Here is a 24,803-nt window from a genome sequence, read left to right as displayed (position 1 = left end):
GTCAGCTACTATTCCATCACTTCTCAGCACATCATTTTCCAGCATTGTATATCTAGTTATCTTCATGCACTATAAAGAGGAAAGCCTTAAAAACTGCCTATCGGAGTTCAACTAATAAATAACACACACCTCTGTTTTCCAATAGTAAAGTGAATAGTGAGGAAAATTCTGCAAAAATCAGGCTATCCAAGAGCCAATATTGCTTCACCAAACTATACAGACACAACTTCCGCTAAGCGCGATTCAATCCCAGATTTACAGCACAGTATTTAGTTTGGATGGAATTTAATGTCAGGTTATCTGTGACAGTACTTGCCTCGTGGCTTGGCATACAGATAAATTAATTAAACAGAACCATACCCGACAAAACCAAAGAGCTGGAAGTGGACAGCACCTGGCAGTGCCCTCTGAATCTCAGGTAACAGTAAAACGTATCAGCTGTTCCATAGCACTACGTACAATTCAGTGGGGATAAAGTACCAGTTAACAGTCCAAAGAAAAGAATCAAATGTATTTATCCCCATAGTTTTCTTTAAGAAGAATATCAGTTTCAGGTGATACTAAATTATACCTTTTAGAAGGAAAAGGCTACCACTAATACCCAACCTTAGCTCCTCCTTCTTGTAACAACATAGCCAGTGCAGTACAGTGATTCTTTGGTAGCATATCGCAAGTTTCTGCGCTGCTAAATTCTGGAGAACTTCAGATTTGTTTATATACCATCACACTTTATTCCAGTCTGCCTCCAGGAGGTCCAATTCCTATTCTAGATCTATTCAGCTAAGTAATAATCCAAATGTTGTACGACTTCCCTGGTACATCAGTTTAAGACACTGATATATCTCTCAGCATAAAAACAAAGCAGAAGACTGTTTTAGAAACTTATTACTAAAACTTGATTTTTTTCTAACTGTGGAAAAGGCAGTTGCAGGAACGTCTTTTCATTGAATACAAAAGATGATGTAAAATTTTTTACAATTTGTGTTCATTCCGAGTTAAAAGTCTACAAAAATTCGTGAAACTTCTTCTATAAAACAATGATCAAAATCACACGGATTTTATTTGTTTTTTTATTGTTTTTCACTTATGGAATACTTTGAAAAAAGTTCCCATTATCATATTCTCAACAGCAAAGAAAATTAAATATGTGTTGAGTACTGTTATACATAAAAATCAACACATCTCCCATTCATTGGTACCCTCATAAATGAAACATAAATTCTTCTGGAGGAAATTTTCACCTCAAAGACAATAAAGACCATTTCCTTACCAAATATAAAAAAGGGAAAATACAGGAAAAAAAATGATATTTCTTACCATTGTAAGGGTGAATGGATGGCTTTCTAGTGCCGACACTCTTGGACAGTGTAGAATAACATACTGAAATGAAATCAGCCAGACAAAATAAAATGATAGAAAAAGATATGTTCAAAACATTCAATGATGGGTTAGTACATACAAAGAGATCCCATAGACAATGCTACATGAACAGCAGTGATTTTTTAGGGGCACATTAACTCACCTGACCAGGCCTTGCTTTAAAGTCATCTTTCATCATCCTTACTTCAAGTACATTGGAGGGATGGCTTATCACTGAAGTTATTGTGACTGGTTTATTGCTGCGGATGTAGCGGTACAGCCTTTCCATACAGTACAAGCACAGAGGTCCAGAAATCCAAAACCAAGTCTATGGAGAGAAAATAAAATGCTACCTCAAGGACTTTTCATTTCATGATTTCTCATTTCAAAACTACACGAGTGCTTGCAGAACCTCATTTCACATCTACTGCGGAGCAGTGTTTTGGTCACAAGTAACCTCCATATCTCTCTACGTGCAGAAATCCAAGTGCATTATGGAGGCTTAATCATCCACCAGCAACATCATCCACAAGCACCATTTTAATCATAAAACTCATCAGGAACAAAATGCTAATGACCTCATTTACAACCATGCTACCCTGGTTTTATGCAGTTAGGTTGCAAAGGGTTTCAGCTGTGAATAACACAGTACATACAGCATTTCAAACTGACTAGAGTACGACCCAGGTACAAACAAAAAATCTAAGAAGTAATTTTTGTGCTATACAATTTAGGCTTATATTAAGCTAGTGTCAAATAATAGAAAAGGGAGAAAAATAGGCACTTTTGAATCATGACTCATATGCCCCTGTTGAAGATGCGTGTGCTAGACAAACAATGCCCTAGAAATGGCTATTACTCTGTGCTGATTATAAAAGGAGCCCTGGGTGACTACCTCAGATGGAGACATTTACAGCTGCTCAGCTAAACTCCATCCTAAGAATCAATTACTAACAGCTTATGGCAGAGCTAACTACTAATTCCACATCTGCTCAGTCACTCAAGCCATGGCACTGAAGTGCCCTCAGCCCTCATCCATCTTCCCTTCCCAGTTTCTCAAGTTATATACCATCATCATTTGCAACTAGCAGAGTATTTGATTTCCTCAAGCACCTCTGGCTTTAAAAATGCCAAGTGCTCTTTTTTATTTTTTAAGACTTGGTATCACTAAGTGCATAGAACACTTCCAAACCCAAAAAGATCCTAAATTAAAAAGCTTCCTGGATAACACTAAGCAGCCATTTCTTTCCATAGCTCTTCTTTTCCCATAAACAGCTCATCTTAAGCCCCAAAAGGGACTGTTTGATATCCCGTGAATCACATGGAGCCAGATACACATTGATGCTTGTAATTTAGGAGTAAAATCAAACCAAAATAAAAAACAAAGAACTTTTTTGGAGGACTTCTATGTGGAATTGACTGTTTCTTATTATGACTACATGCTCCATAGTAAAATGGGTTCCCACTGCAGCTAGTAAGAGACATGTTCTACAGAAAACAATTACAATAATAAAAAACTCCTGTGAGTTATGCTATGAGACCAGTTTGAATGGTGGGCTTGGACTTGTGAACTCAGTATTCCCGAACTTCCTCTGATTACTTGCCAATACAGTCGAGCATCTTTTCTCAAAAGAAAAGAGAAAATCTGGATGATGAAAAAGCTGCTGCCATGAAACAGAAGGACAACGGAAAACAGAAAAAGGAAAGGCTTCTCTATCCCCACTGTCATCATTCCAATTTATCCATGCCACACATAAAACAAGCCTGCTGCAAACAACAGGCTATACAAAGCCAAACCACAACCAACTGAAACCCAGAAACGAGTATTAGGATTTGCATCCACATGATAAAAAAAAAAGAGAACAAATGGAGTTTGATTACTTCAATTAACTACTGCCACACAATGCTTACAAAGGACCTTATGAATATGTTATATAAATGTTTGCTCTGAAGTGCTATGCTATAATTTAAAGTTGCATTTATAGCAAGACCAACACATTTCTTATGGTGTAGCACAAAAAAGAACCTTACAGTCAATCTCTTGACATTTTCCCACCCTATTCTATGCACCACATTGTAACGCAGTTCAAGGCTTAATACATATTGTTTTTTCCCCACCAAATCTTTGAATGCCTAAAAAGGTTTTAATAATATTTTCCATTATTAAAACATCTGGTCTGGAAACACAATAATTAGTGGTTATGGCTGACTGAAAGACTTGGTATGGCTTGTAATACCTGAAATGTCGGATCATACAGACCTCTGGGAAGTGTGACTGGAATTTGGGTCCCTCGGAACAAATTCTCATAAAGTTATTTTGTACAAAGGGTTCTGGTACTGATAAGTCCTCTGGGAAAGGCTCAGTAGTATAGCCAGGAAACAACTCTTCAAAAGCCGTTGGCACTGTCATATTCTCTTGGAGTGTTTTGTTAGGATTAAAGCAACCAGGAGGGTGTTCCTCTAAGTTCGTCTGGTACTTGAGCACTCCCCTACAGGAAAATAAAAATAGCAAAGGCACTGAAGTAACAGTCAAAACCAAGAAAATTATCTTAACCCAGAGAAGATTTTAGAAAGCAGTCACAAGGTTCATCATCTGTAAAATTTTTATTCCATTTGCTTCCAGGACTTTCAACAAGATCGAAGTTTTGCAACAATATAGCCCGCTGTCATTGGAGACAGTTTAACTTCTCCAGCTCACTTGGCATACCCCTAATGAACAGCCTCAAGCTTAATACTACTTGAAAGAGGGAGATATTGTAGGAGCCTTGAAAAAGAATTAAATAATTACATACCCAGCTCAATCACACCCAGGCTGATTTTACTCATCCTCCCTACAGGCAGCAAACACCATTTTTTAAGGCAATCTGTAGCAGAAGTGGCCTAATTTGCCAAATCGTAAACTGCAGGAATGTTCCCACTACTTGGTATTCATCAGGTTTGCACACAATGCTATAATTTGCTCCTGTGAATATGATCTTGTCAAATAGCAGGAAAAAAAGAAAGTCCTGTATCATAGCCAAGGAACCTTTCTTGCGAATTATTTTGTGAGGTCCATGGTTATTTTTTAAGGCTAAAGTTAAATTTGTAGTAATAATAAAGTGAGAACTTTGCAGCTGCTGTTAGAATCTGTGAAGAAAGAAGTGGAAACCTGAGACACTCCAAGATATCTCAACACATGAATGAAACATTGAAAAGAGGGAAGAACCAATAATACTAGTAATAAAATTCCTCAGAAGTACTACTTGCTTCCAAATCTGGATTTCATGACAGTAAAACCACAAGGAGGAATATTTAAAAATCCAAAGGCCTAAATGACAGCTGTACAGGATGGTGCTGGGTGAGAAATAAGGCACGCTGCCACAATGTTTGGTGAGACATGCCCTCTGAGCGCCAAGCCGTGTGATAAAGGCTCATCTCAAATACACAATCAAATATGAGGACATATGGTGTCCTCTCTTTTCCCCAATGTACACACATAGCAGCAGCAGTGACTGAGTTTAATCCACAAAGAGAGAGAAGTAGGACACTGCAATATTCCCAACTTAAATGGGCTCTGACAGGCTACTGGCAATCTTCCCTACTGAAATGAAGCCCCGACAGCTAGTAACAAGCTTCCCGTATGGTCAAGGGAATAATGCAAAGCTTGGAAGTGAAACCTGCTCGCTCTAAACTCCACGTCTGACCCTGGGAAAATCACTTGGGAAGTGTCCATGTGTCTACATCCATGCTTCTGCCTGTATTTACTGCCCAATCATGCCTATCACTTGCATCTGGCACCACTGTTGGTCATTGCATATTTGCAAAGCGACAGATACCCTTAACATTATGCTAGTTCCCTGCTCCATAAATATTACGGTGCCTCATGGATTTAGCTGCAAGTCACAGGACATATGATATTTTTCCAGTCAGCCTTGTGTGCATGCCTGGCAGCTGCTTTCATGGCTTTTCTGTTCTCAGAACTTCCCAAAAGAGGATTCAAAGTTTTCCTTGAATCATGAGTAGCTGAACCGCAAACACGAGCATCCCCTTCAGTGATCTCTAGTTTGCTTGAACTATTACAAACATGCTATCTGAGTGGCAAACTGGGATGACAAAGCTGCCTGTTAACAGCAGCTGCAATGACTTCCATTTCTGAAGCGGTCAAGGAAAGGCAAGTTGTCTTACACATTAAGAGCAGGTCCCAGAAAGGCTGAGTTCAGCACAACTCTTAAGGAGCCTAAGATATATCCTCACATATTTATTTGGTACAACATTTGAATACGTAAATATTAATGTGTGCATACCAGTACATAGGAGACAGACATCTTTAACAAACAAAACTGGGAGAGATAAAAAGAACAAGTCATATAAAATGTCCTACCGGCTGAGCAACACAGCACACAATCTATTTGCATGGGCATACATCATTCTCTGCCTCAGTTTTCCACCCCCAAAACAGAGACATTCACTTCTGGCTAGAAAATAGGCTAGGAAAATATATATCACTATTTCTTGAGATTATTATGATGATAAGCTATAGATCAACAGTTCTCAGTGTTTTTTACAGGTAACTACACTGTTCCTATCTTCTCATCCATCTTCCGCTGCTCAACTCAAGGTGAGTTGCTTGAGGGGTCTCCTGAAGGTGAATACGTGGGTGGAATTCTAAGAATTTTTAGCCCTTGGAAGATAAATCCTTGGATAACTCCAGTAGACTCCCATTCTCAGCTCCTATGAACCAGTATAGCCCTCTTAAATCCACAGTAATAGCAAATCTGGATCACTTGAGGATCTGGCTCCAAACATTTCATATGTTTTATAGCTCCTTATGCTGGAACTAGAAACATCAAGCTGCTGGTTTTTAGATAAACTATTTTTCGTTCTTGATATTGCTGGCTTAAAATATAGATAAATTAATGTAGCTATGAACCAAGCCTTAAGCCACTAAAATATTTGAAAGTCACATTGCAAGAAGTAGAAGAGCAATTTAAGTCTTTAAGAATAATGCCCTGAAAAATTCTCCTTTAGGGTGCAGATGAACGAACAAACCAATAACACATGACAGATGAATCATGTCGTTTAATACACTGATGCTAAGTGCTTGACTACCCTGTGAAAGAGCATACTGTAAGAACATATCTACAATAGTTTAAAACAGAACAAGACTCCAGGAATACTGTGGAAGTACTCCAAAGGAGAGATTCCCAAGACAGCTAAATCCTCACCCAACCTGCCTGCCCAGTCCAGCCACAGGAAATGCCTTGCTCTGTTGAGTAACTAGTTAGTCATGTGTCTGCAATAATTTAAGTCAAGCCATGCAGGAGTCACTTCGGTACCTAAGGATGGGTGTCTGTTTCCTTTATTCTCAGAAAAGATCTCTTCTAGTCAGTACCACAAATGGAGCCCAGGAATCAATCTATCCCACTAAAATGTAGATCTTTGTAGCAGCAGGTTAGGTAAAGCAATCTCAAGGCTCCATTGACCATTTATTAGAACTTATTAGGCTATTATGGGAGAAGGACATTTAGAAAGCATGTAGAGATCTACATTTAGGCATCTTAAACTTCAACTGACTCCCACTCTCCATGACTCATTCTTCTCCCACTTTTACTGACACTCAATTCTTTCAGATTTGCACTGAACAACTTTCCAATTCAATACTAAGGAGGCTGTGTAAAAGAAGATGCCTGTTTAGTGGTTGGTGCATTCCTGCAGGCTTGGTTTGCAAACTTCTTCAACCAGTCTTCTTCCTTCATGAAGTGGAAACATAGTTAGGAAGACAATGGAGAAAGGATAATATAGTGAAGGAGACGACTTAACTTGGACATGAAAAATATTCCAAAAGTAATCATTGGAACAGATTGCCTAGGGAGGTTAGAAGAGCTCAGTCACCAGAACTTTTCAAGAAGTTAGATAAACACCTGTCAAGAATAATTTAGCACAAGTTCATCCTGCTACAGGATGAGGAGAACAAGTTAGATTCATTTTCCCCAGCTATGAATGAGAGCTATGCCACAGTTAACAAAAATATCCACCAAACAAATAAATTAAAAAAAAAAAAACCAAACAACAAAGAACTGGAATTGTGTCCAGGAGATTTGATTGTTTTAAACTCATTGTTTCAGTTCACCAGATCTCAAGCTGTGTGTTTTGTTCAACAACATATTCCTACCATGATATTGCTAGTACTAATCAGCTTTCACTGTTTGCTTTAAGCAGCAGAGCCAAGTGTCACACAGACATTCCAGTTTCCAGTGTTTCAGTAGATGTTTGATGACATGCAGAAATAAACCCCATTCCAATACACCTTCCTTTCCTTCTACTAGTCTTGGCACTAATGGTATTAATGGAACACGTTTTCACACAGCACAACTTGTGGAAACCGCTCTACCTAGCAATAGGGCTGGGCTTGTTTATGCCAGATACAGACCCGACCATCAACTTTACAAACGAACAAATGAACACTGGTCTGAGGTTTGTGAAAATAGGAAGAAAAACTAGCAAATATTGTATCATAACAATGAGAAAGAGGTAATCAGGGAAAGACCATTCCTTCCCCCTTCTTAAGAGTCAAAATGTGAGTTAGAAAGGGAAGAGAAAGGGATGAGCAACTTCATATCCTCCTCTCAGCAGCCAGGTAAGTTGGGACAGAAAAGAAACAACGTTTTCTTCATTTCTCACTAGAAACTGGTAACACAGACTAGAAATAAACTTGAAAGTAAAGAGGTTTGTGCTAACTCGCTTTCCTAACACAAAATTTTCCAAGCTACAGTCTGAATATCATTTAAACAATAACCTATTGAAAAACTGAAGAGCATAGCAACTTGTGAAGAAGTTGGCCCACTGTGCAGAAGTGAGCTCAGGAAAGGCAGTAATCACGGAAACTGTTCTTTCTGGTTGTGCTTCAGGATAAAAAGACAGTTTTTTCCGTTTACTTACCCAGAGACATGTAGCATCAGCAGCATATAGAAGACAAAGAAAAGGTTGTGCGTATACCAGAAGATGTCATAGTTTGAAACCCTGAAAAGAATAAACCATGGTTCAATGCTGTTTCACTTTGATAGAATCACTGCTAATTAAAAGCAAATCTGTGCACATAGGACATTATTATACACCACATAATCATGTAGATGTATGTATCCCTACAGGCACACAGTACTTTGAAGCAATTAAGTGTTGAGAAGAACAGGTAACTGGCACAGAAGCAAAAATCTGAGAAAGAGGGATGAAGGATGTAGAAGTACAGAGCCAGCTGAAGAATTCTTCCTGAATTTGATGACTTCACTGCTTTCATAAATCCTACTTAGTTCTTATCGTGTCCTTATATCTAGAACAGTTCTTCAGTGTCCAGGCTCAAAACTCAGCCTCTTTACAGTGAGCGCCTCCTTGTGTTCCCCCTGCCCCAACACAGGGCTGCAGTGTTTAATGTGTCAGTACCGGTACAACAAGTAGCATAGATAGCTGCAAAAGGACTGATGGGAAAGGTAAAAGAAACCTATAAGGTATCGAGTGGAAGGAGATACAGAGGGAAAGGGAACTAGAGCAAGGAAGCAACCTGGAGATTTTTCATGGCAGAAGGTCATATATGGTGGGGCTCTAAAACTGACAGTCTTGTGAGGAACAAGGACACTACAACTGTGAGGATAAGGGGAGTGAAGGAGGAGGAAGCCTTCCTTTCATCAGTAATGTGTTAGGTAATGTAAAAAGAACCAAGACCAAAGAACTGTAACTGTTTTCTGTTAATCCTGTTTTGGTTTGGGTTTTTTACTGGAGTAAAATAGTCACTAAAAAACCAACAACCAAATAGCTGAGAAAATACCTACTTCATAGCACACAAACACCTGTCACACTACACAGCATGGTAGGCGGGTCTCTTGCAAAACCAAAAGACCGATCCCTATTCAGAAGCCAAAACAATTATTAAATAAAAAATGATCTTAACTGAGAACACAATTTAAGAAGCTACTCCTCCAAATTAACTGACTTTTTACAGAATTTTTCCCCTCCTACAGCCTTTTACATGAACAGCTATCTACCCTTGCTTCAATGTGTCTGAAATGTACGCTGCATTTGTTTCTGTCAATACAGGACTCAGTTGTTTTCTTTCTCAAGATAAAAAGAATAAATTTGACATTCTGAGGGCCACCAAAATAAAACAAAAGCAAGGGCAGTTCTAAGGAACCCAGCAGCAGCAAGAGGCTCTGAAACCCCTTCCTCATCCCCCAACCTTCTCCCATTCAGCACCCAAGCTAACACTTTTTCCTCCTTGAGGATACACAAACCATTACTAACTACATACACCCCGGTAGGCATTTCCATGCATTCTCTCATCAGTACCTTTTAAAATGTGGGAGCGAACATCAGGAACATGAAAGTAAGCATGACAAGGTGAGGAGTGGAAGCACAATGAAAAGGCACAAAGAGAGCATTTAGTGCCAGACCTGAATCAGGTCTTGGAGCTCTGGTTTTCTTTGTATTCCACTACAATATCAAAAGCTGCACGCTGAATTAATTCTTATTGGATCTTGAGCACTTTTTTCAGAATGCACCAGTTTTTCAAACTTTCAGTGATGGAAAGTCAATTCCAGCTTCTGACATGTTGTTTCAAGAACTAATCATCATTACTGATTAAAATTGCTGTACACTTGTTGTATGAGTACATATATCTAAATGTCAGCTTCCAGCTAGCTGTGCAGTTTTCTTCTTCTTTCAGCATTCCTTCTCTACTATAAAATCCTGGTTCCTCACATGTATCAAGTTCCCTTAAATATAATCAAGTCCTTTCAACTTCACCTCCTTAAATGAAAGGGATGGAGATCCTTGAACCTCCTACCATGAAGCATTATTTCCAATATTTTAATAATTATATATTTCTTATTTGTGTCCTGCTTAAACTGACTGTCTTACAGATACATACAGTACTCTAATACACTCAGTCTTCCTCTATAAACATGTACTCATGAGTATATATTTTTATAGTTCTTCAGAGCATTTATTATTATCTTTACTCTCTTCTTAGGGTTTAAAATAGACATTATTCACATGATGAATGCATTTTTTAGGAACCCAAAGTCCCAAAAATTGGAGATCAAGTTGCATATTTAATTTTAATTTTCCTTAACGTACTTTAGAGTTTTGCAGATGAAGAACTGCAAGAGTTAACTTACTGGGAAACATAAGGGGAGCTTGCCATGCTTTAAAAGTACACAGTAAGCAGCACAGCTTGGAAAAAGATTTTTAATTCTGTTAAAGCTAATTTTTAAAAGGACAGTATACATGGTAGTATAGAAGGTGAAATTGAAGACTGGAATATTTGGCCACAAAAACATATAACATCGGAGCAGCTTATATTTTAGTGCTGCCTTAAATATATGATTTCTAAAGCTGCTAACATTTGCGTTCAATGGAAACACCATTGAACAACATTTATTTGAAAGTTAGCAGAAATGTCAACATGCATTCACAGGATTTATTGCATTTTTCTAATGATTTCATAATCCTTCCAACAAACAACTACTGAACAACAAATGTTGGTCTAATTCTCAGACATGACTAGGCAAAAATTAACAAAAGTTTTCATTCAGTACTCACTTTTCCCATTTAAGACATTAGCAGCTAATTCAATCCTCCTAATACTTATTCACACAGTTTACTGAACAAGTAAAGGCATTAAAATAGCAGGATAATCATGCATAGGAGAATTTCAGAAAGAAAAGATGAAGGAAGACATTAAGCAGGTCAGTTTGCAAGAGCGGATTAGGGTTGAAATTCAAAAGAGTATAAAAGTCTCTGCAATGCTTTTTTAAAAGACCAGTTTCTGATAGCACTGAACATATATGGTTAATTTTCCTATGACTAACACGTGAACTTAACCATCATAAGACACGTGAGAATTCATAGGGAAAGACACTGAAAAGGGACAGCAAGATGCACACGGAAGCTTGTTACCTTAGGAAAATACACTATAAAAAACAAGCTTGAGCCATATGCCTGAGGGACAAGCCAGGATAAAACTTCTAAATTAGAAGTATCACTAGATTAACAGGAGATGCAGATGATCTAATTAAGGGCTTTGATTCTGCTGGCTAGATGGCAGAAAGATGGCAAAGCAGTTGCACTTAGAGTAAATGAAGAAGGAAACAATAAGTATGTAACTTTGAAAGATGGAAACCTTTGTTGCATGAGCCCCAAAGTTATTTCCAAGAATATGTTTGCAAGTACATATATTTTCCTAAGTTTCCCAGTCATTAATAAATGTTCTTTTTTTTTTCTAATTTATCATGGTCGTGCAGAAAACAGGACTTTGTTCTGGCTCACTGAGGCAGAGTGAAGTAATTGCTTTATTTTTCCATCTTCCCAAAACTGGCTTTCTTTTGCAAGTAGAGCCATCTGTGTAGACTACGCAATGTGCGGCAATATCTGACATCTTGTGCAGCAGTTTTATCCTGCACTTCTGCAAATCACAAAGGTCTTAACCCTGGAAGTTTCTCTGTCTACAAAAAAGTGCAAAGCATTTGCTGAATTACTTTCTTGAATCAGCACTCTGATAACATTGCTACTCAGGAAATACAGATTAGTTCAACAAAGTTCAAAACCACATACCTAGGTCACATCAGTGGAGTACCAAGAATGTTTGAAGACATGTAAAACATTCTTCAGTGTTTGCCTAACTGAGATGATGCATTTATATAATGAGTCTTTGAATTTATCAGAGACTGCTTAAAAAATAAAGGCCTTTTTTATAAATGCCTAGATTGTAGAATTCAAGTGTTTAAAAGGCTACCGTGTTGGGCTATATCCTCCAAGGTACCAGTCACTCAAACATCTGTGTTCAGTATTGTTAGTGCAGAATGTGAACCCCTGGATGACCAAACCTTTAGAAATTCCAGACAACATTGCACAGCTGTTCCAAAATTATAATTGGCATCTAAAATAATGTATCTGTCAACCAGAAGCAGAGCTTTAAAAAAGCAACATTCTACTTAAGTAGCACAATTCTGTTATGGCTTGCTTTTTTGCTGATTTTTTGGGTTGCTGTTATTTTACAGTTTGTTGTTAAAATTAATTGGTGAAAATTATCAAGATAAAGATGATATCTTATTTTGCTTCCAGTGGACTTAATTTATGCATTGGACAGAATTTTCCATATACTTAGCTTATTGCCTCCCTATACAAATGAAAAAAGAGCTATTTGAATTTTTAAAGGTCTAGATTTTTTAACTAAGCGCATTCCCCAAACAGTATTTTTCTCTTATGGCAATTAAATGAGATTTTGTTTTGGTTTTTTTTTAATACAACATTTACTGTATTAAATTGCCTAGTTAAAAAAAAAAAAACCAAACAGGATAAGAAAACACGTATTTCTAACAATTTCTGATTTATTTAAATACTTCTTGTCTCACACTGCATTTGCCCTTCATTCCCTCTAATTAGTATGAGTATATAATTACTCAAATGGCATTTTTCAGTATAATGATCAGATTGTGTCTTACCTGATGGCATATGTAGAAGCTGTACACATTAGGAATAGTACTAACACCATAATGACTCCAGTCAGACCTGGAACTAAAACAGACATAAGATAACTTACATTTGAATCATGAAAAAGTATACTTGCCTCCCACGAACTTTTAAGAATGTAGAAGTTATCAGATGTACAAATCATGATTCCATCAAACTCTTGTATATATTTCTCTCTTGAAGACAATTCATGTATCAAACTAGACAGGAAAGAAGAGCTGTTGTGTTATTTCTCATTTTCGCAGAGAAAATTGCTCTTTTCCTTGCATTTCACCATGCATCACTAATTTTCTACTAGTCTTTGCTGCTGTAATTTTTTGCTCACACCATTTGTCTCTGAGCAGGTAACCAAGAACCAATCCCGTCTATTTGTTTGTACTGGTTGTACAAGTTTCTATATCTCTTTTTATTTCAAGCCCTAAACTCTGTCGAACACAACAATTAAAAACCTGCTCAGGGACAGAATTTCAAGCAAATCAATTTCTATGCAAGCTGTTATTACAATTGTTTGCCAACCCATTTCATCCTGGAATGAGAAATAGCCTGAAATTACTCTCCATGGCATTGTATCACGCTTGAAATTGTTGCCTGCAGAGCAAGGTCTGTGAGCATGATCTACAGCCAGTATTTGAGAAGAAAAGATTAAAAACATTAAGGATTGGACTCATCTGCTCACATGCAGTCTCAGATCAGAACTCATCTATCCTTAGCTCTTTTTTAAGTCAAAGGAGAGAAACAAGTATTTCTACAGCATGATTTATTTCACCCTAAAGAAGAGTCTTGTTGATAAAGTACCATAAATCATCAGCCTGAAAACAGATTAGAAAAAAAAAACCAACCAAAGTTACCACTTTTTCTGAGCACCTTATCTTCAAAATTGCCACCCTAGGAATTAAGAATCTGAAATCACAATTAAGAATCTAAAATTCACAAAGCAATATATCAAACCTTTTAATTCTCAAAGAATGATAACTTCTAAGTATAGTCTGTAATCACCCTAGAAGCCACGCGTTCGGGTTTAAAAAAAGTCCATTAGGCCAATCACCAAGCTCAGAGCTAAATAATTGCCATTTTAGTTTCAGAATACAAGTGTCTCAAACACCTTTTATGGATGTAGACAGCAAAACCACAGATTTTCATAGTTCAGGATCTATCATAGGATCACATCCTAGTGATAAGAACAAGATAATTTTAAAATAAATTTGATTGTGATTTTTTATTTTCTAGTAATAAAGAAAGAATTTCAAATCTTATCCTCAATATCCACTTTTTGAAAAGTATAATACCCAAAATTTAATATACCCCAAATCATTTCTCAGTTTTGCAAAAAAACTTTTTTACACTGAGGAAAAATCCTGGTCCTACAATCTACTGAAGTTTTGCACAAGAAACTTAATCATAGAATCATAAAATCATAGAATCATAGAATAGTTTGGGTTGGAAGGGACCTTAAAGATCATCCTGTTCCAATCCCCCTGCCATGGGCAGGGGCACCTCCCACTAGATCAGGCTGCCCAAGGCCCCATCCAACCTGGCCCTGAACACCTCCAGTGATGGGGCGTCCACAGCTTCCTTGGGCAACCTGTGCCAGTGCCTCACCAATCTCTGAAGAAATTCTTCCTTAGGTCTAGTCTAAATCTACCCTTCTCCAGTTGATGCCCATTGCCTCTAGTCCTGTCACTACAAGCCTTTGTAAACAGTCCCTCTCCAGCTTTCCTGTAGCCCCTTCAGATACTGGAAGGTCACTATAAGATCTCCTCTGAGCCTTCCCTTCTCAGAGAAGAAGAAGGCTCTCTCAGCCTGTCCTCATATGGGAGGTGCTCCAGCCCTCTGATGATCCTTGTAGCCCTCCTCTGGACAGGTTCCAGCAGCTCCACATCTTTCTTGTGTTGAGGATTCCAGAACTGGACACAATACTCCAGATGAGATCTCACAAGATCACATTATCCCCCATCCTGTACTGAAATCAGGGATTATCTCGAAAATACTTTCAATGAAAGGTTACAATTAAAAGCATTTGAGATAAAAAATGTGCATCCTTTCTGTCATCTCTTTCTTCTTTTCTTTTCAAAACTGATTTTATATGTAGTGTGCAATCTCCCCTCTGATATAAACAGCTCTGATTCAATTGCAGCACTTGATCAGTTTTCTATGTTGTCACTTAAGCCAGAGATGATCTTTTATGTCTAGTTCAACTCCCTTCTCCATCAAACCGCAAACGTGAAATCACTCACAACCTTGATCCAATTCATCAGTGCATTTTTAGTGTTTCCTCTCCTCCCTGTCCCTGTTTCTCTTATCCTCCACTAACTATGATTCTGAACACTTGTTCCTGCTAAAGCTAGCCTCACATCCTTAAGCGAGGATGTTCTTTCCCAGAGTGATATGAAAAGCCATCCCACCATAAATCCTTTCAACTCCTCATTCCTTCTCTTCACTGTGTTTAAAAAAAAAAAAAAAAAAAGCCCATAAATATACTTCTGAACTGTATATATATATATGTGTGTGTAATAACAAATATTAATTAACAATCATTAGGATGTGGAGTGATCTGAGTACTTTTACAGTTAAAACAACTTAGAAACACTGTCTTTCACAATAGTGTGTTCCAATTTTTGAAAATGAAGTATTTTTCTGGCTGTCATAGGGTAAAAGAAATTCTACCTTGCAGGTTCTCTGCCATACTAGAAAGGTCTCAAGGTATCTGCAGAAACTGGGACAATATTTGATGAGTATTCTATGATGGTTCTCCACCTAAAGCCCTTCTCCTTCACCCCAGATATTAAATATAATCCTTAGCTGCTTTCTCTGATCCTCCCTCCCCATCTTTAACTCCCTCCTCTGTCAGTTACCCTCTTTCAAGCCTCCACCACTGATTCCATAGTCTGTCATTGCTGAAGATACTAACACCATTCCCAGAACAGACCTCTGAGGGACACAGCTTGTCACTGATCTCCATCAGGACATGAGACATTGACCACTACTCTCTGTGTGTGACTCACATATTTCCTATCCACTGAGTAGTTCATCTATTGAATCCATATGTCTCCAGTTTAGAGAGAAGGACATTGTGGTCAACTGTGTCAAAGGCCTTAGAGAGGTCCAGACAGGTGACATCCATGGGTCTTCCTTTGTCCACTGATGTAGTCACTTCCTCACAGAAGGCCACTAGGTTGGTTAGGCACGACTTGCCCTTGGTGAAAGCCATGCTGGCTGTCTTGAATCACCTCCCTGTCATCCATGTGCCTCAGCATAGCTTCCAGAAGGATCTGTTCCATGATCTTCGCAAGAACAGAGGTGAGGATTACAGGTCAGTAGTTCCCAGGGTCTAAGGGCACAGTGTTGCCCTTTTTCCAGTCACTAGAGATAGTCTGACTGCCATGACTTTTCAAATATCAAGGAGAGTGTCTTGGAGACTACATAGGCCAATTCCCTCAGAACTCTTGGATGCATCTCATTCAGCCCCATGGACTTATGTATAGCCAGGTTCCTCAGGTCGTCACAGCTCTGATCTTCTCTTATAGTGGGAGGGACTTTGCTCTCCAAGTCCGTGTCTTGCAGCCCACCCCTTCGAGAGGTGTGGGAAGAGAGGTTGCTAGTGAAGACTGAGGCAAAAATGTGAGTCCTTCAGCCTTCCTCTCATCTGTTGTTGCTAGCTTGGCAGTCTCACTTATCAGGAAAGGTACACTCTCTTTGACCTTGCTTTTCTGATTTACATACCTGTAGAAGCCCTTCTTGCTATTCTTTTCATCCCTCACCAATTTCAGCTCCAGTCATGCCTTGGCCTTCCTGACCCCATCCCCACACAACTGGGCAGCAACCCTATACTCTTCCCAGGATATCTGGCCCTGCTTGCACTGTCTGTGCGTTTCCTTCTTGCCCTTTAGTTTCAGCCACAGGTCACAACTCAGGCATGCCGGTCACTTGCCAGACTTCTTGCGCCTGGGGACGGAGAGCTCTTGTGCTCTATGGAAAGCATCCTTAAAGATGGGCCAGCTCTGTAGTTACCCAATCTATTTACAGTTAGCAGTTAACTTATACCTCAATTTCTATAATTTCACTTTCTCATTTCCTCTACTCACAACTGACCTACATCTTGCTTAGGGTCTTTGGAAAGCTTTTTCTCACACACTGCTACTTCTGGCACACATATAGGAATTAACAGGTCTAGAATGTCATTTATTGCTGTTCAGAATTACAACCCTGGACCATGCCCTAAATGTTACCAAGTTGGAATTTTCACATTTGATGTAAATAAAAGTGGAAAAGGGCTGATACTAGAAAGGACTTTTACCTTCCCATGAAACACGGCAGCTTGGGTTTGTGCTTACCCTTCCCTACCCAAACACTGCTCCCTTCTAAATTCCTGCACAGAAAATGCCTTTGCTTATTTGTTCTTTATGTGTGCTGAAGTCTGATTCCTGTGTAACAGTTTAGACTGCTCTGAAGTCAAACCAACCTCAAATAAATCAGCCGAAACAAGATGACTGCTTTTTTGTTGTTTTTCTTTTTCTAGAAATTGGATCATTTAGGAATTTTGTGTTAATATTATGCAGAATCTCTGTTTGAAACTGATGATTTTCAACTGACTCATCTGTACAACAACAGCTTTGAAGACGCTGCTCATCCTGTTACAGGGTTTATGTAACTCCTCCCCCCTGACTATTGGATAAGCAAATCTAGTTTATATTAACACAAGTAACACATCTCAACCTAGCTGAGATACAACAAATTGAGCATACAAACACAGGATCAAAATGTTTTGTCTGGAGAGCAAGGATGAGAAGCAGCAAACCTTCTCATTCAGTTTTGCAACAGGCTTACCAGTAGCAAAAAGCAGCTTCCTTGGATCCTGAAAAATAGAGAGGCCAAAAAGAGTCAACATATATGTTTTTATATCCATATTAATAATGTAATAAAAATAAGTAGCTCATAAAGCTCACATGCTTGATCGCCATAAGCATTCCCTAAATCTGAATGCAGGAATGGATTTGGTATTTGGTAGCAGTTTATACTGACCGTAATTCAACATAAACTAAATCTTTAGCCTTTGCATTCCCCCAGTGAAGACAGTCCTGATCTGTTACAAAAAATTAGGATCTGGATAATTTTAGAAATAATTAAAAAAAATAGTTATTTTTTCAAAGTCTAACTTTACTCAATTATGTCATACTTTTGAGAGGACAGAGGAAGCAGAAGAGAGAGAGATTTTGAATTTAAATGAAAGACCAGCAGCGAGCATTTTACTGCCAGTTACATTACCAAGAAATTCGCAGTGGAGTCTAGTGAAGCAGGACTGAACACAAAGGACCTGACAATACAAGGCCAGATGTTCCTGTGTCCTTCATCATATATGAGGGAAGAGGGGATATCTCAACCTCACAGTAAGCTGCCTCACTCCCCCTGAGCCCTATGCCTCATGAGGTTTTGTCTTCACTGAAGTGAAAAACTTGGTTTTATTAAACTTGCAGCAAAATGCAGTGAGTGGAGGTGAGCAGTTTTCATACAGGTCAGGAAAAATGGAGCATCCCTCTCTGTGATCTTTTCTACATCCAAACTTGTGCACTCGTGTACAGAAGATGACAGTGGCATCCAGACTGCCCACCACATTTATAAAGCATGTTTAAGTGGAATTCAAGCACAAAGGTGCAAAACCTACTGAAGTACCTAAAATCTGTGAGGATTTGATCCTAGACTTACTAAAATCTTGTTATCATCTCCATTTTCTACTACAAAATTCCTAAGGCTGCTTAGTATAGAATGCCATGCACACCCTGATATCTTCTTGCCTGTGGCAAGCTTCCGCTAAAGTTCCTGATGAGGCTAAATCTATTAGATCACTCCTAACACACAGGCACTTGAGTTCAATCCAGAACCTCAGCACAATACTTGGTGTGGGCATGTCTGCCTGCCATAGAATAACTCAGTGATTACATCATTCACCCGTAGAGCAGAAGACCTTGGTTGTTGGTCCTTATGAGCCGGGCTGAGTCAAGCTCTCCTTTTCCAGGAAGGGATGCAGCTGTAATAGGGTTATTCTAAATCTTTCCTAATGAACCTGGTAGAAGAGAAATGCAGACTCGAGACTAGAATGAATATAAACAAGAGAGAACTTGATTGTAGCCCAAAGAAGAAAGACTCCTGGACTCTGATCTTACTCCTAAAGTCTGCAAACATCTCTCCAGTGCCAAATGCACAACCAAGCACCCAGAGGAAGGACCAGGAATGTGGTATGCCTTCAAGAGATCTGCACCACAGTCAGAGAAGTCATACAAACAAAGTATTTTGTAAGTGGAAAGCAGCTCCCAGTCCAATACATGCAGACAACTAATTCCAATCTTAGCACATACACTACAGTTCCCTCTCTTGGTAAAAGCCCACAATATTTTCACGTACCTTCAGAATATCTTAGGATCATCATATAGGCAGGAGTCTTATCCAAGACAGGTCCCATTTAATGATTATCTTTTGTAAATTTTGTGATATGGGATTGAAGTTTGTTCAGCTGTATGTTTTTTTATAGAAAAGAAAGACTAGGCTTTTGGAAATTATAGCGCAATTTATTAGCATGAGTTTTCCATGGAGAATTGGGAATGTAAGTAAATTAAAAAGTTCCAAGCCAGCAGTTTGGACACAGTGCACCAATAAGCGGGAGGAAATGTGGAGGAGTTGACTGATAGGTGAGCCTGACAGGTAATTTTGGTGGTGATGAACACCATGCACCTCTAAGGACCCCCTCAGAGCAGGCACAGAAGGTGCAAGGAATGACTTGACATTGTATTTACATTTAAATATGTGATTACATGCACGATGAATAAATGTATGGCTTTGCGTAACTTTGTGTACAAACGAAGGCGACAAACCCCTTGAGGTGTTCTCAATTTGAGGAAAACCTCCAAGCATCTGGGATTTGTCTGAACTTGCATGAAATAATGTCTGTCTCAGCGATGTAGTTAGTGACTTATCGCACACCTGGTAACATATCCAACCTTTAGGACAATGCTAGTTGCAGCGTAAAATTGCAAAATCAGTCCCAAATCTTACTATCCTCAAATCCTCATTGCATGTCACATAGCACTATATTCTAAATATCACAAATGTAGATTGTATTTTCCTAAAACAGCAGCAGAAGTGTCTCAATCAGGCCCACACAAGGAACAGAGAGAAGCAGAAGAAGAGACTAAACTATTTCAGTTGGAAGGGACCTAGAACAATCATCTAGTCCAACAACACAATTAGTTTAGGGATGAGTAAAAGTTAAAGCATGTCGTAGAGAAGCAGGAGAACAGGGTGCAAGGTGATAGGACTTGATGACAGCATTCACCGCCTTATAATTCAATAGGTCTGAATCCTGCTGGCTTAAAGAAAGTGCTTAATACATGCTTTGTCCAGAGAAAGAAATAAAATCACAGCAATTCACATGATGGTGAGTTTTCAATGCACAAAAGCAGTAGTCTTGTATAGAACATAGGATGGATCACACAATGGAATCAGATGTAGAAACAAACATATATTTCAATTATATACTTTAAAGCAAAATACAAAAGGGCAACTGGCTCACCTCACCACGATAGTTTGCTGCATTTAGTGCCAGAAAATCTTCATTGTAGTTCTCAGAGAAGTTAAGAGCATTCACCAGATGAGCAGCAACATGTAAGACTAAAAAAAACAGAGTAAAGCTGAAATGCATAAACAAGAGACAGATGTTCCCTGAAGTAAAGAAAAGTGGCTACCAAGATGTCAAGCTATAATAACATCACCTGCATGAGGCACATCAGGGACTAAGGAATTATTTTATAACCAGGTTATAGCTATTCATGGCAGAAAGCTGTAGGTATTTTAAGATTTTTTTAAAACTAGAGCAATCATTTCTGTACTGGAATGCTTCAGCTGGGAGACAACATTCAACTGTGTTTATCAAAGAATGTTTCTTCTTCACTGAATTCTGGTTTTGCCTCCACTGTTCCCTTTTCTGCAAATAAGCCAGTAGCATCCTGCTCAATTCCTCAGGCAGAATCGAAGGTCACTTACAACAGCATATTTTGATCTGATCTTATATACCTGTCCTTTCAGGAACTGGAATTTTAATGAAAGGCTTGGCATTAGAATGTAAGGATAGTGTTTAAAGAAAAAACAAACCAAAAGCCATGCACATCTAAGAAAGCATTCACAATTTAAGGCAGGGAAGCACAGAGCAAGACTACCCCCAAATGTACTGCACAAGAAAAAACACAAAATACTGCTTTAATGTGTCTCCCAAGTAAGCTGCAGCTCAGCACAGTAAGATCTCACCTGAAAATATGCATATCGTAACACCACATGTCACATGGAAAGTTTTACTTTTATCTAGCAGCCTTCTGGTTTTCTTGCTGGCAACCTAATAAGATAAGAATTCAAGCAATCTCTCTTCTAAAACAAAGCAAAGAAAAAAATACTAACAGCAACTGAGGTGAACTAATAGCAACTTCAGCTCTTACTAGGTTTAACAATCTTGCAAGCACAGTGCCAAAATTTAAAAACTACAGGATTATGTCAATAAGTCAATTTTGAGGTCTTAAAGAAGAAATTACAGTTGGATCTGTATTACATAGATGTCAAGAGTACATTAAAGTAGCATGCCTTCTGGCCTTAAATTTCTGAATTCTAGCACTAAGAGTTGTAGGCGTCACTGACTCTTTAGTGAGCAGGATCAGAGGGGAATAGATCTATGTATACTTGCATATACATACGCACCTATAGGCATCAAATCTTACAGGCATTGTCACATGGTGAACAGAAATCATAGTCTGAATTTGCAATCATCTAAAAAACACAGTTGTCCCTCAAAAGCATTATATATATAAAAGAAACAGGCGACTCACGAACAAGCTAAACTATTGTTTACTGAACACTGGTACAGAAAGCAAACCCTTATAGCTTTGCCTGAACTTCTTTTGCTCCCATTATAATGGATATATCAGGTTGGATAATTTTATTTAAAATTCTGTCATCTCCAGCAGGACACTTCTGGTCACACAGAGATAATTCTTTTTGCTCTATTGAATGCTATCAGGAAGCAATAGAGAGGACACAGATGCCTTCTATATTAAAGTCACAAAAGAAGGAGGAGACTTCACTTGGTCAAAGCTTCACAGCGAGACCCTATCCTTCAAAAATGTGTTGAAGACACATTCCTCACAACAGGTCCAATCAAACCAGACAATGTCAGGCAAGGCATTGTCTTCAAAAGGGTCATGACACTAACACTAAATGTCCAATACTTGTACCATGCAGGCACATACTGTATAACAGATGGGGATATAGCAGAGTTTTTTCCTCTTGTTTTCAGACTAAACAGAGATCAGGGCCCTCTCTTTTTCCCAACTGCTCAGTTCTGAATAAAGTCCTTACCTTCTGAGATCCTCGCAGGAAGGCCAAGAGAACACGGCACATTGGTAGAAGGACCAGGCAGCAGTTGAGATTGAGGACAGATGCTGAAGCTCTGCTAATACATAATCCTAGCTGAACAAACATAGCAAGAGTTAGATTACAGGGAGGAAAAAAGATCTAATGGTTCAGGTGTCAGTATGCAACCTCCTTTTCCTTGCTGTGAAACTGAACAGCTTCCATTCACTCTTGACTCATCAGAATAGTGACTTCCATGATGCTTTATGTGTATTGGAAAAAACACTGAACATGTGATATGCTGTCCTGTTCTCTGAGAAAAACCGTTCTCAGCTTTGCATCAAAGAATCATTAAAAATTAATTTTGTCAGCAATAATGTCAGCAAATGACAACTTTCTACTAAAAATAACCAACATCCTCATCAGTGATCAAAGCCACATGGTAAAAAACATATCTGAGAGAACAATAAGTGTCCACACAGAAATTACATGAAAGCTTCAACAGACATAATTAAATAAGAGAAATAAATGCTATGACGACACTAGAGAGCCAATTAAGTAAAGTATAATGATTTTCTGGTAAACAAGCCAGAAAAAGATGTAAAAAAAAAAAATATTCAATTAAATTGAAATTATTATACTGTTCTAAGGATCATCACAGAATTGTCACAGAACTCCTCATCCATTCACACTACGCAGTGCCATATTTGGACCTAAAGAAAGCAGGTTTTCTTCATTATAACTATGCAATAGCTGGAAAATGTAAGGACATCTAATTTCACTGATACTTTCATTGGTATATTTGGAACTTACATAATTAGAACAAAACTACTTGTCAAATAAATGAACAAAGCACACCTTAATGTCAGAATCCTGTATTTTTTAATCTTATTATATATTCTCATTCATTTATGAATTTTTTAAAAGTTAGCAAAATGCCATTGTTCTCCTAGTTATTAGGTTCAATTACCATTTTACTAGCTTATATAAAAGATGCTTTTAGACTGTCAACAGATCTCTAAAAGGATATTTCTTACAATGTTCTCTAAACTCCAAGTTTTTCAACTCTTGAAGAAATTAATAAAAACCTATTATCATATTATAACTCAAATACAGCAGTGGTATGTGACTAACTTGAACAGCTACAATTTTTTTATTAAAAATTAGTAAAGATTCGTTACTTTTCCAAAGTGAAACCTTATATAAAAAAGAACATTTACTATCTCTCAGTCAAAAAAAATTCATCAGCGAAACATTTATTATATTCGTATCTTTCTTATCGAGAAGAAGAAACAAAATTGGAGAGAAAAAAAGATTTTATTTATTTGGAAATATATTTTTACAAAATTTATTAAAAATTCTTGTAATTTCATAATCTGTAATTGCTATTACTTGTTTTTTGTTTATCTACATGTCGCAGAAATAGATGAATATATAAACTATGAAAAATAAAGTGAGCAAAATAACTGGACTTTAGCATGTCTGTCAGGATCACAAGCACGACAAGATGATGGGAGCTTCTCAGTATCATAAACCATCAAAATTTCCTGCTCTCACACTTATACAGTAGGCAAACAAAAGGTGAAGATATTCAGTCTACCTGATGTATCAAGCTGTTCACCGAAATCTCGTTTCTCTTCTGGCTACTTTAAATTATTTAGTTAGACCTAAGTGCTAGGGATCTCCTCAACAGACATTACCAGCTTCCACTGAACAAAGCAGGCAGAAGGGCAGGTTCTTACTTGTGAGAAGCAGGAGCAATTACCCCACAAAACGTGCTCTACCCGTCTCTCTTCTATGTAAACAAAGGATCCCTGGCAAACACCCTGGGTGCAGATCTCATGGAAGTCACACTGAGGGATCCCTGGCAAACACCCTGGGTGCAGATCTCATGGAAGTCACGCTGAGAGGGACACTTACAGAAGAGTTAACCTACTGAATTATAAAAATACGACCAAAATGAATGACATCACCCAGTTCTTTCCCACTCTCCAAATCTCCTCTAGTGTTTCTTCTTTTGCACTTTGTCCTTTTTTTTTCATTATATAAAACCTCCTTTGCTTCTATTTCCTCTCTTACTTCACGTTCTATCCACATGCACAACGAGAGATTATTCTTGCTACTTCCCCCTCACAAGTCATGTTCTTTAGACTTTAGACCACACTCTCCTGTCCCCTCTGGACTCACCCAGCTGGTCCAGAGCTCAAGTGCAAAGACTACAGCTGAGCATCAGGTACACTGGCCACAGCCTCAGCAACTGAGCTGAGATTTTACTGAATGTTGATGTTACTTTCCACTTCACAAAGTATGACTAAAAAACATATGTGAACAACCATGATCAATATTTCTCTATCCTTGCCCACAGTATATTAAAGTGACTTTAGAACATCATAAATATTTTTGGACTACCAGATAAAACTGCAACATCCTTGAAATTATGGGACATAATGGCAAGTAAAATGTCTCTATAATGTCTCATTTCCATATACAAGACTGTTTCTATTTTCATTAATTATTATTCCTCTAAAGGGAAGTTAAAAATGAGCTCTAAACCTCATAAA

The 24,803-nt window shown here is 38.2% G+C and overlaps 1 protein-coding gene across 2 annotated transcripts in view; it reads right to left on the bottom strand.

Moving 5' to 3' along the window:
• NOX4 (NADPH oxidase 4) overlaps positions 1-24,803 on the bottom strand; it is a 109,950-nt gene that overhangs the window by 75,936 nt on the left and 9,211 nt on the right. Inside the window, exons 3-11 of one of the 2 annotated variants that reach the window (XM_009566391.2) lie at positions 22,249-22,359; positions 21,151-21,235; positions 20,420-20,517; positions 17,683-17,710; positions 12,831-12,903; positions 8,278-8,358; positions 3,620-3,848; positions 1,523-1,687; positions 1,318-1,380 (exon numbers count right to left, since the gene is read on the bottom strand). In XM_009566391.2, coding sequence (XP_009564686.2) covers positions 1,318-1,380; positions 1,523-1,687; positions 3,620-3,848; positions 8,278-8,358; positions 12,831-12,903; positions 17,683-17,710; positions 20,420-20,517; positions 21,151-21,235; positions 22,249-22,359 — 933 coding nt within the window. The remainder of the gene's footprint in view (positions 1-1,317; positions 1,381-1,522; positions 1,688-3,619; positions 3,849-8,277; positions 8,359-12,830; positions 12,904-17,682; positions 17,711-20,419; positions 20,518-21,150; positions 21,236-22,248; positions 22,360-24,803) is intronic. The other variant, XM_054087222.1, reaches the window with a different exon arrangement.

The sequence above is a fragment of the Cuculus canorus genome, chromosome 1 (assembly GCF_017976375.1).
Source record: "Cuculus canorus isolate bCucCan1 chromosome 1, bCucCan1.pri, whole genome shotgun sequence".
Classification (NCBI taxonomy): domain Eukaryota; kingdom Metazoa; phylum Chordata; class Aves; order Cuculiformes; family Cuculidae; genus Cuculus; species Cuculus canorus.
The sequence above is the reverse complement of the archived record's forward strand: the minus strand, read 5'-3'. Positions and strand labels throughout refer to the sequence as shown.